The sequence below is a fragment of the Ursus americanus genome, chromosome 21 (assembly GCF_024610735.1).
Source record: "Ursus americanus isolate L20-20 chromosome 21, mUrsAme1.1.p, whole genome shotgun sequence".
NCBI lineage: Eukaryota > Metazoa > Chordata > Mammalia > Carnivora > Ursidae > Ursus > Ursus americanus.
In genome coordinates this window covers 47475591-47487496 of record NC_142147.1, presented here as the reverse complement: position 1 = coordinate 47487496, position 11906 = coordinate 47475591, and the positions used below count along the sequence as shown (strand labels likewise).

The 11906-nt window shown below is 60.9% G+C and overlaps 1 protein-coding gene across 2 annotated transcripts; it reads right to left on the bottom strand.

Moving 5' to 3' along the window:
* Positions 1-492: 492 nt before the first annotated feature.
* BCL3 (BCL3 transcription coactivator) lies at positions 493-11149 on the bottom strand. Of its 2 annotated transcripts, XM_087870887.1 has the most exons (10): positions 10801-11149; positions 9894-10257; positions 7990-8143; positions 3408-3516; positions 2983-3187; positions 2788-2876; positions 2492-2569; positions 1682-1849; positions 1329-1446; positions 493-1098 (listed from the first exon to the last, which is right to left on the bottom strand). In XM_087870887.1, the coding sequence occupies exons 2-10, from the start codon at positions 10147-10149 to the stop codon at positions 911-913; spliced, it is 1365 nt and encodes a 454-aa protein (XP_087727013.1). In that variant the 5' UTR covers positions 10150-10257; positions 10801-11149; the 3' UTR covers positions 493-910. The 2 variants fall into 2 exon arrangements, with proteins under 2 accessions (XP_087727013.1, XP_045669409.1); XM_045813453.2 differs by lacking the exon at positions 10801-11149 and having other exon boundaries at positions 9894-10398.
* Between the last annotated feature and the right edge of the window lie 757 nt (positions 11150-11906).

Sequence of the window (11906 nt, the reverse complement as noted above, 5' to 3'; positions counted from 1 at the left end):
ACATGCACAGAGTCAAAACCCAAACCTCGCGTGTCAGGGGGGCTCTGGAACCACCGAGTGGAATACGCAGCATGCCAAGCGAGGCAGTCACATACCAACAGTCACAGGACGGCCACAGCTTTCAATGTTGGAAATGCTCATGACTGCTGCACGCGCACAGGCCCAGAGACCATCAGTCACGTGACGGTCAGCGGCAATCCCGCAGGGACCCACAAACCTCAGAAACACACACGCATGCAGACATCCACGGTCACTAGGGAGTCCAAAAGGGTCTCCCGGAAAGATGTCACACACAGTGTCGTCCCCCAAAAAGATGGCACAGTGACACAACAGAAGGAACACACTAGAAGTCCCAGGGTCACCCACACGTGTCCTCATTAGTCGGAGACTCACAAGGTCACTCAGGGAGTCAGCTGGAAGATGATAGCTGTGTGCACACATGAACACACTTCCTCCAGGCCTCCCCACGAAAGAGGCCCGGCCAAGCCAGGATATGGTACAAAAATAGTTTATTACAAAAGAAATCCAACCAAAATGCCTAATAATTTACATTGTTATCAGTGCCTGGCTACAGCCCATCTCCCCCTTCTCATCCATCTGGGTGGAGGAGGGGACAGGAGTGACTATTCCCTGGTTCTACCAGCTCTGGGGAGGAGAAGGAATTTGGGTGGAATTCCAGACAGGGGACTGGTGCCTGAGAACAACAGGGGTAAGAGTCCTGGGTGGGCGACGAGGCGGGAGAGTATCTTTGCTCAGAAGAGGGGGCTTATTGGTAGATGCTTGTGCCACTGTGCAAATCCTGGTCCTGAAGGGGGGGGCAGAGTGAGGTCTTCACAGTTTCTAGGAGGGTTGACCCCACAGGGCAGGGAGGTCCCTCCGCATGAGTCTGAGATCTGCCCCCCCATCCCTCTCAGCTGCCTCCTGGAGCTGGGGAGGGGGGCACCGGCCGGCCAGGGGCTCGGAGGACCCCAGCGAAGGGCAGGAAGGCAGGTGGAGATGAGGGAGGAAGGAAGAAACTGGGGGGAGCCATGGGGAATCCAGGTGGGTCCTTGGGGGGAGACTGGGAGGGCGAGGAGGAGGGTGACGCAGAAAGGAGACCTGTGGGAAGAAGAAGGGTGGGTGTCATGAGCCAGGGCCTGCTCTTGGGGTCTGGGGGAGGGCAGAGGGGCCTGGAAGGCTCTGGGGGAGGAGGGGCTGGGGGGCTGGAGGGCTCTGGGGGAGGAGGGGCTGGCGACCTGGAGTGCTCTGGGGGAGGAGGGGCTGGCGACCAGGAGGGCTCTGCGGGGAGGAGGGGCTGGGCAGTTGGTGTCGGGGAGCTAGGTTCTCACCGTTGGAGCTCAGGAGGCTGCTGCTCTCAGGGGAGGTGGTGGCACTGCGTTCGGGCGAGGGCTCTGGCTGTGATGCAGGAGCAGGCCGGGTGGCCTTTCCTCTCAGGATGTCGATGACCTGTAGGAAGATGGGGGGGTCACCACCAGGCTACTCCTGCCCACACTGCTCTCCCCTCTCCATTCTCGTCAAGCTGGGGTCTGCTTCGTGCCTTCGTGTCCCCTGTCAGAGCTCGCTGCTGGGACCCACAGGCTGCCCCGCTCCCCCGCGCACCGACGCAGACATGCGCGCACTGAGATGTCACATCCTCAAGAACCGGCGCTCGGGCACAGGCCCTCCCAGCGCGCACACTCACCCGGCGGCTGCGCGCCACCATGAGCGGCGTGTCGTTGTGGCAGTTCTTGAGGCCACTGTCGGCGCCGCTGCGGACCAGCGTGCGCACGAGCGGGAGGAGCCCGCGGCCAGACGCCGAGTGCAGCGCCGAGCTACCCGAGTACATCTGAGCGTTCACGTTGGCGCCGTGCTGCGGGGCGGGAGGGACGGGTCAGGACCGCCCTCGCCGGGCCGGACCCGCCTCGGGGAGGTGGATGGGGCGGGGCCAGAGGAGGGGCGGGGCCGGCCCGGGGTCTGAGCGAAGGGCGGGGGACCGAGGCTGGGGGCCCGGACCGAGGCCAGGACCCGCGCAGGACCAGATCCGGGGTGGGTGACAGAAGGTGGAAGCCAGAACCCAAGGTGGGCCGGAGAGGGACTGAGCAGGCGGGCTGATCACCCCGGGCTGGACTCCGGTTGATCAGCCCGCTGTCCCGACCCGCCCAAATAGCGGCGAGTCAAAGAAAGGAAAGGTCCAGAGGCGGGGCGGAAGGACAGCACGCGGAAAGGGCCAAAGCGGGCAGGCAGGCTGAGCAAGGCAGTCTCTTCGCGGGGCCAGCTCATTTTGGGGACGAGGGACGAAAGGGAGGGAGAAGGCCCGGGACAAGAGGGCAGCCTGGGGGGTGAAGCATAGGGCTGACATCACGAGGCCCAGCAGGAAGGGACAGATCTGGAAGTGGAGCCAGAGCGGGAGCCAGAGCTGGAAGGCAGTGTCGGTGCCGGAACAGGGGCGATGGACTGGGCTGGTGCTGGAGGAAAGGGCGGACGAGAGGCCAAGGGCAGGGGCCGTACCCACCTGCAGCAGCAGCTGCACCATACTAAGGCTGTTGTTTTCCACTGCGTGGATGAGCGGGGAGCGGCCGCTTTTAATGTCCTGCAGAAGAGAGGGAAGGTCTCTGAGCCTGTCCAAGCTCTGCGCAATCAGCCGGCGGCCAATATCCCAGCTGCTTGGCCCGGCATCTCTATCCCGTTAGGTACTTGAAGCCCCACTCCACCCACTCGCGCGGTCTCCCACGCAAGCCCCGCCCCTTGGAGGGTCACGCCCCGCCCCCACGCTCCTCTTGGCCCCACCCCCGGCCCACGCCTGCTCACCACAGCATCGATGTCAGCACCCCGCTCCAGCAAGAGCAGCACGGCTTCGGGGCACTCCATGTTCACGGCCACGTGCAGGGCGGTGAGCCCTGAGGTACAGGAAGACTCGGTTAACCTGGGTCTCGGGCTTTGTAGCCCTAGAAGGACCTCAGGTCCTGCCAGACAGTCCCACGCGGCGCCGGGATAGGTGCTCACCGTCGTAATTGCGGGCCTCCAGGTCCACCGTGCCCGGGGCTGCGCTGTCCAGCAGGGCCCGCAGGCAGGTCGGGCTGCGGTGCTCACACGCCAGGTGGGCTGCTGTCTGGCCATGGCGGTCCAGGGCCATCGGGCTGGCACCAGCCATCACTAGGAGCCGGACCACAGATGGCAATGTGGTGATCACAGCCAGGTGTAGCGGTGTCTGGGGGAACAGAGACTATGAGGGACCTGTGCCCTGCCCTGCGCCCCAGTCCTGACCCCCAGCTCCAGTCTTAGTCAGGGACCAGAATCTGGAGTCAGTCCTCCATCAGATTCAAGAGTCGGGGCCCCCCCAGCTCCCCAGACTCCCCAGCTCCTAGGACTCAGGAGTCCAGCCAGACCCTTAGGCCTCTCTTCCATCAGATCCAGGCCCCCAGGCTCACCTGTCGCAGGTTATTGTAGATATCCAGCTCCCGGCCCCCATGCTGGAAGAGGCTGACCAGCCGATGCACGGCTCCCAGATTGCCTTGCACCACGGCAATGTGGAGTGGCCTGGGGGTGAGGGATCACAAACGTTAGGGGCTGGTCACCTCTCACCCCCACACACTTCGCAGTGCTAACTCCAACACAGGGCCGGGTACTTCGGAAGTGTACACAGAATCCAACCACTTTTCCTGACCCTCACTCCCTCCATCCCAGTTCAGCCACCATCGCCTCCCTCCCGGACTGTTCCCTCCTCACCGGCCTCCCTGCTTCCTTCCACCCCTGCCCCACTGTCTGCCTCCCACATAGCAGCCAGAGAGACCCTTTAGCAACCTCAAGCAGGTCAAGTCCCTCCTCTGCTCAGAACCCTCGGAATTAAGGCCACACAGGCCCTCTGTGATCTTGCCTTCCCCCCTTCAATCCCTTTGGCTTCTTCTCCATCTGCTCTCTTCACTCTGCTTGGCTTCCTTGCTGTGCCTCGAACACAAGCATGCTTGCCTCCCAGAGCCTTTGCACTGGCTGTTCCCTCTGCCTGGAACAGTCATCCCCCCCCCCGCCCCCGCCCCACCGATCATCTGCACGACTTGCTCCCCTCATTTGGGCCTCTGCCAAAATGGTGTGGCCACGGTTCACTCCCCTTCCCCTCCCTCCTCTGCTTAATTTTCCTCCACATCATCACCCGACATTGTACAGTTTGCTTGTTTCCTGTCTGAATCTCCCCTTCTAGAATGTCAGCACCACCCGGGCAGGGCGTTTTGTCTGCTTTGGTCCCTGCCTGGTGCGCAGGAGCGAGGCTGGGGCTGAGCAGGTGCTCCACAAACAGGCCCTTAATAATCGACTCCATCACAGTGATGCCTGGCCATCCTTGGGGCTGGCGGGCACGCTCCCTTCTCTCTCCTGGGCCCCAGCTTGCTCATCTGTGACGTGAGTGGCAAGTTCTCTCCAGCACTTGTGACTGCAAGTCGCATTAGGTCTCCAACCCCAGAGCATTTATTTGGAGGGATTTTCACCCAAAGGGGAGGTGGGATGTACTGGGATGGAGTCATTGTTCCGGACGGCCGGGCTGCACGACCCAGATCCCCCCTTCCGGACCGAAGGGCTCACTCCCCCAGCTTCTGGGAAGGTTGTCGGCTCTCAGCTCCCTCTGGGAATTGCCCTCCACTGAAAAGCACTGCTTGCCCGGGTCAGGAGCCGGGGCGGGGGGTGGGCAGCTGCCATCCCATGGCATTCAGTGACTGGTCAGTGCTGGCATAGAGGGCCTGGCCTTCTGGCCCCGTCTCTAAAGGCCACTGCAGCTGCTCCATTCCCCATAGAGCAGCTAAGGCCCTGCTGAGACTCCCAGCAGCTCAATTTTTGCCCAATCCTGCTTCTTTCATCCCCATTGGTCTTGATCTGGAGAACATTTCCCAATAAACTTCAGGTTCCTTCCCATAGCTGCCAACCTGGAAGAGCCAGTTAGAGCTGAGCGCAATCTGGGATGACTGTGTGTGTGTGTGTGTTGGGGGGGGGGGGGACACATTAGCACTGAGCTTAATAGGGTGACCGCATACATACAGGCTGCACAACGTTCTCTTGATGTCCATTTACTGGGGAACGACTTTCTCACCCACCACTGCCTCTTACTAACCAGAGCCTTGCTAAGGCAGGTGAACAGTGGTTCTCCCCACTGTGGAATGTGCTTCCAGGATCCACATGGTAGACCAGCTCCCTAAGTGCTTTGGTGGGGGTAGCGAGATCCTGCAGCAACCTCTCCCTCAACCCCGGGGGTGGTGGCGGCTTTGGGGGGGTAAGCAGGCCAGGGGTGCAGGTTGGGCTGCAACCCTCCCTCCCTGCGTGTGCTGGAGCAAAGTCACGTGGCCCTCCGGTTTTCTCCTCCGGACCCTCTAGCCCACAGTAGCGCCCACCTCCTACGAGGATCCCTGCAGGTGAAATGCTGAACCTGGAAATTCTGACCCGTGAAAACCAAATTTAAAACGAAAATGTTGGGGGAGGGGCCGGACCTGGGTGGGGGCGGGGGCGGGAGGCGGGGGCCCGGAGAAAGGCTCTCTTCCCTCCCTCCTTCTCCCAGGAAGCCTGGCCTGGGTCCCTCTCGGGGCGGGCGGGGTTAAGTGAGGGCAGAGGGAGCGAATGATTTCAGAGAAACCGTCCAGGCCTGAGTTCCCATAAACGCGCGGGCTGCAGGGGGTGGGGCGGGGCTGGAGGAAGTGGGGACGGGAGGGGCGGCCCAGCCCTCGGACTTCCAGTAACAGGTCTGCTGGGCGGGGCTCCGCTTCCTGCTCCCGGGGGAGGGAAGCCTCCCGCCGGGGATCTACCCCGGCCACCCCCGGCACCCCCACTTCCATCCTCGCGTGGGGTGGAGCAGGAGGGAGGCCAACCAAAAGACCAAGCTTCCCTGGGGGGGAGGACCCCAAGTTTTCCAGCCTAAGGACCCCTCTGGAACGCCACCCTTCAGGGCTCAGACTCCAGCTGGCTCCCTCGCCCCCATATCCCGGCATCCAGCCCCGAGATCTCGTAGGACCCCGTTATACGGTGCCCTAACTCTTTGCGGATACCAGCTTCCCCAGGCCCTGTGAGTTATAGATCCCCCAAACTGCTCTGTACCCCGTTCCTTAAGTCCCCAGGGGTCGAGGAATACAGTACCCGGGCCTCTGCTCTGTGGAACACCTCCCCTCTCTCTTGGAGACCCAGATCTCTAGTGCCTGACCTCTTGAGGGTCCAGATGCCCCGAGATTCTTCTCGCTCTCTTGAGTCCCTAGAAGTTCAGGCTCCCAACTAAAGCTTTGCTGCTTTGGGGCCCCAGACTTAGCGTGTCCCCCTCCCCCACCGCCAGGCCAGCCAGCTGTCCATTCCGGTAAAGTCTCGGCCCCAGCGGAAGGGGTTAAGGTTAGACTGAACGCCAGGAGGGGGAGGCTGCGAGTGAGTGACGGCTGCTGACGTGGGGGGAGGCAGAGCAGCTGGGCTGCGGTCAAGTTCTGCGGGAAGGGATTTCCCCCAACAGGCAGCTGAGGCTGAAGTGTTTGCTTTGGAGGGGAGGGGGAAGGGGGGAGAACGGGGGAGGGCGGGTGGGGCGCAGGATTTGAGACTGGTGTGCCAGGTCCCCTTCTCCACCCTGCGTTCACAGGCTGCAAACAAATCATCCCTGGGGGCAGAAACAAATTAAAATCTATTTCACAGATGACCCCAGAGGTACCCAGAGTGGGAGGGAACTAGTTTTATTCAGCCTTTTAGGTGTCTCAGGCACTTTCTCCTGCTTGGACTCACAGAACGGCCTACAAGCACCCGGGGAGCTCTGTGAGAACAGCCCCCCCCAACTCCCCTGCGAGGAGGGCCTGGCCCTGTTCTTTGTTATCTGTGTGGGGACATCACTGCAATGAACCCTAATTTTGATAGGTCCTATATGAGCCCCGATTTCCAGAAAGGGGCACTGAGGCTGAGGGATGTGAAGTCACCAAGTTGGCCAGTAATGGAGGCCCCCCTTTTTCTGCCGCAGTGAGCCTGTCCATTCCATCCCTACCAATTCCCAGATAGGCACTTTATAGAAGCGATCTCTTGTCTGCCTCACAGACTTTCACATGCTTCTGGTTCTTGGGTTGTTTTTTTTGGGGGGGGGTGGGCTCTGGCAGAGAGGGGTGAGAAAGTGGCCAGCTGAGATTCAAAACCGGGTGGATAAAATAATAATCGTCATGGTCAACTGTGCTGAGCGCTTACTGTGTGCTGCGCACACAGCGGAACCTTCCCCCGCAGGGGTTCTCAGCAGCCTCAAGGGCACATCTCCAAACTGCAGGCGATCAACTCCGGGATTTGTGAAATCAGTTTAAAGGGATCGGCCAATTAATTGACTGACCTCTATGACCAGGAAACAGGGAAACAGATTAGAATAGAAAATACAGAGTAGATCCCATCTAGAAGGGTGACTCTTGCTCTGTGCAGTTTTTATTCCAAGCTTCTATGTGTGGACGTGTGCTGGGTTTAACATGAAGTAATAATAACAATAATATTAATTCATATGTATGGAGCACTTATAACCTACCTACCAGGCTCAGTGCTAAGAGCTTAACATGCAGAATTCACATAACAAATCAATGAAACATCTTCTGCATGTTTGGATTTTTTAAAAGAATTCTTGGGTATCTTTGGGTATATTTTATCATTTTATTTTTAAAAAGTAATCTCTATACCCAACGTGGAGCTCGAACTCACGACCCTAAGATCACAGAACTGAATGCTCTACTGACTGAACCAGCCAGGCGCCCCTCTCATGTTTGGATTTTGATAAAAATTTTGAAGCCCCCTGCTTCAAAAACAGTCCTAGGGGGTAAGTGCTCTCAGATCACCCGTTTTTCAGAAGAGGAAACTGAGGCACAGAGCGGGGGGGGGGGCGGGGAGGTGAAGCCTTGCTCCAAGTCACAGCCAGCTGTGGAGATAGGACTCTTAACTCATATTGAGAAAACTCGGAAGCCCAAGCCGAGTGTCCCTGTGTTGGGGTGGGTGATGAGTGTGGAGGGCTGGGTCCCCCATTTATGGTGGGGGGGCTTTACTCACGTGTCTCCGTCCTCATCTGCACGGGTGGCCACGGCGATGTCAGCCGACAAGGGGTGTTCCATGGAGCACACCATGGGGTACAGGGGTGTAGGCAGGTTCAGGAGAGGAAAGAGGGAGCCCATAGTCGGGGTGGGGTATATGGGCAGTAAAGGTCCTGGACAGAGGAAGGACATGGGTGAGGCCAGGCCCGCAGACCCTCAACCCACCCCTACCTCCAGGCCTTCGCATCTGCTGTAGCACCTGCCCCCTTTTTCTAGATCCTTTTTGCATGTGTTACCAGACCCTAAAGGCCCAAGACAAACTGGGCTTCCACATACATCTGGGCTCAGGTAGCTTCGCCCTTCCCCATCCCCCCCATGAGCCCTGGTCACTGTTGCTGTCATTTATCTCTTCACTTATCTGACTCCCCATCTCCTACTAGGCAGAGTCCTTTAAGGACGGCCCTGACCCCCATCATCACCCAGCAGGGGGACCCCAGGGCCTGTCTGCTGAGTAGATTTGTGGCTGAAGGAGGTAAGAATGGATAAAGCACTGGGTGTAGGGTGTGGGGTGACTGTGTAGAGAGTTGGGGAGAAGGGTAGGTCAGAAGGAGAGAGAAGTGGAGTCAGACGCCAACCATGGCAGCAGTCGAAGCCATTTCCACCCATCACACAGATGGGGAAAACTGAGGCCTGGGTTCTCATCCAGGGAATGGGAAAGGGGAGGCGGCAGTGGCAGGCCTCCCGATGGACACCCTGAGGCTTTCTAACCGCTGTACTCTGATGGGGTGGGTGGTGCAGGAACTGGGACAAAGTCTGGAGACAATAGGCATGGGCTCTCTGCAGCTTTGGGGTCACTCAGGGATGGGTGATGTGGGCACAGCTGTGGTAGGGGACGCCCCATCCTTGAGACAGGATGGGGAGAATGGTGTTTGGCCTTCTGTCATCTCCTGATCCTTGGGGCCCCCATCTGTGCACCCCCAGGTTTGCACGTCCTCATATTCCAGTACCAGGCCTTGGTGTCCTGCAGCCTGTTGCCTGAACACCCCTGAATTCTTCATCCTGGCCCTAAATCCTGCAGTCCCAGAATTCCGCGGTCCTGTCCTCCATTCCTAGAACCCTCCATCCCCAAGCCTTGACTTTGTGACCACCTGATTTCCTGACCTCAGATGAGACCCTGAGCCTGTGTGACCGTACATAACTGGGTGTCCAGAACCCCAGATCTGTCCTACTGGCTCCTCAGGACCCCCAATATCTGGGTCTGTTTCCTTGCATCCTTGTGATTCCAGATATTGGGGTGCGTAAAACTCCCAACTCTGTTCTCCTGATTCCCACTGTTCCCTGATATCATGGTTCCTGAGATTCTGGTATGCTGACGTCCCTAATATCTGTCTTAGAACCCGAGTCGCTGTTTCCCTGACTCCCTTTGACACCACCTATCTGGAAGCCAAGAACCCCAATTTCTTGGGCCTGAGCACTAAGTCCTCATAATCCTAGATATCTGGGTTCTAAAGAGGTTATAACTCTGTGTTCTTGGGACTACAGGCTCTGCCCCCTTGATTCCTGGAGACTTTCATATCTGTACTGCTAGGCACTGTCCCCTGGATCCCCATATCTGTGGCTTTCTGACTTTGGGCTCTGTCCCCCAGAGCCTCCTGACACCCAGGTCCTGGGACCCCCCATATCTGTGTCCCAAGGCACTGCTTCCCGATCTTCCCATAAGTGTGTCCCTGGGACCTCAGGCCCTGCCCCTTCCCTGCTCCCCAGGAACCCCATATCTGTGTCCTTGGGACCTTGGATTCTGTCCCCCTGCCTCTCAGCTCCTTGGGAGCCCCTGTATTTGCGTCCTGAACTCTGGTCCCCGGCTCCGGTGACCCTATGCCCTGTCTGACCCCCACCTGGCCAGGACCCTTGGGAGCCACTCACCCTGGTAGTAAAGCGCCTCTGGCCGGGCCAGTCCGTGGGGGGCGGCGGGGACCGCCGGGGAGTCGGAGCCGCCGCCTAGGGGATCCGGGGGGACAACTGGGCCCGCGGCGCCGCGGGGGGCAGCGGGTTCCGGGGAGGGCGCGCGCAGCGGGCGCTTGCGGAGCGGCAGCGCGGCGCCGGGGGGCCCGGCGGCCTTGGGCCGGGTGCGCAGGTCCACGGGCCCCTCGTCCATGGCCCCCGCGGGGCATCGGGGCATGGGGCCGCCGGAGACGGCGGCCGAGCGGGCGGCCGGAGCGCGGCTCGGCTCGGCTGCACGGGAGGGTGGCTGCGCTGGGCGCCGGGACTTCCCCTGCCGCCGGCTGAACTGAAGGGACTTTTGTCAGCCGGGGCGGTGCCGGTCGCCCGCCTCCCCGCCCCCGGCCCCCCCGGGGCCACCCGTCCGTCCCAGGGGTTTCCTGGACCCGCCGCCGCTCCCGCCGCCTCGCCGTGCGGCTCGCCGAGCGTCCCGCCCGCGCCGCGCCCCGCGCCCGCCCCCTCCCGACCCCGCGGCGCCCCCGGCGGCCAGGCCCCGGCGGGGGGCGGGGGTGGGGGGGGACCGGAGGCGGGGTCAGGCGCCGGGGGTCCCCACCCCTGCGGCTTTGGGCCTCTCTCAGTCGCTGCCTCAGTGTTTTGGTCTCTCTGGCTATTTGTCTGTGTCTCTGTGTCTCTGAGTCTGACTCTGTCTCTGACTCTCCGGTCTGGCTAGGTGGCTTCTGGGTCTAGCTATCTCTGTCTCTCTTGTCTCTTTGTCTCTCACTATCTCTCTGGCTCTCGAGTGCTGTCTGCCCTTTGCCTCTCCCCTAGGAGAGGGATTCCGGGAGGCCCTGGGCTCACTAGGGCGCGGGTTCGAGTCCCGTCTCCCACTTACTTCCTCGCCGGGTGACCTTGGCCAGGCACTTCCCTTCGCTGAGCCGTTTCCTCCTTTGCGGGAGGAAAAAAGACGCACCCAGGTCAGGGACTGCCCTCGGCAGGAGCCCAGGCACACTATCCCTCTGCCTGCCCTGTCGCCATCTCTGCTTCCTCCGGGTGTCCCGACCGTGGGTCTGAACTTGGCTGGGGTTGGGGTGCGGTGGGGAAGTGCCCAGAGAAACACTGAGCGTGTCTGTCCCCGAGGGATCCCTACACCCAGCTTGAGCTTCTGGGCGAAGAGATCGTGAGAGACCAAGGGAAAGAGAGACGGAGAGCAAGAGACGCGGAGACACAAACCAGAGACCCGGCGACCACAGCCCGGGCTGGGGTGGGGGTGGGGGTGGGGGTGGCAGTCTGGCTACCCCTTCTCCCCCACACTCCCCTCCCCTCCGGGCGGGGTTGGTGGGTGGGGAACAGGCCGGGCGGGTTGGGGGCATGACTCAGAGGCAGGCTGGAGCTGGTGGGCGGGGAGGGGCAGAGGCGGGCCTTTTCCGGGTCCCCTCCCCTGCCGCTCTTCTCTCCGCCCCGGGGAGGGGCCCCGGCGGCGCGGGGCTTTCCCGGATTTCCCTTGAGGCGGGGCCGTCGCTGGGGTTGAGTCCGGGTCACTGAGTTACGGGAGGCCAAGGGGGAGGTTTTGGGGATCAAGGGGTGGGTGGCGCACAGAATGGGGGCTGCACCCCAGATCTGTTCAGGAGCCACGCCGGTCCTCCTGGTTCTCTTTGTGTCTCCCCTTGTCTCTGCAACCCTGTCCCTCCATTCACCCCTGGCCTCCCTCTCCCCGTCTCCGGCCCCGCCTCCTCTCTCTTTTTGTCTCCCAATCTCTGTCTGTGTATCTGTCTCCCTCGCAGCGTCTTTCTGGGACCCTGAAAGTCGGTGTGGGGCTCCGGTCCCCAGGAAGGGACTTTGCCCACGACTCCGGCCCCACCCCTGTGGATGGTTAACCAGGGATGTGAGGAGCAGCTGTGGGCAGAGAGAGCCTTCCCCCCTTCCCCCCTCTCCTTTCTGCCTCTGTCTGGGTCCCCCCCCAACCCCTCCTTAGCCACTGTAATAGGGAAAGGTTTGGGG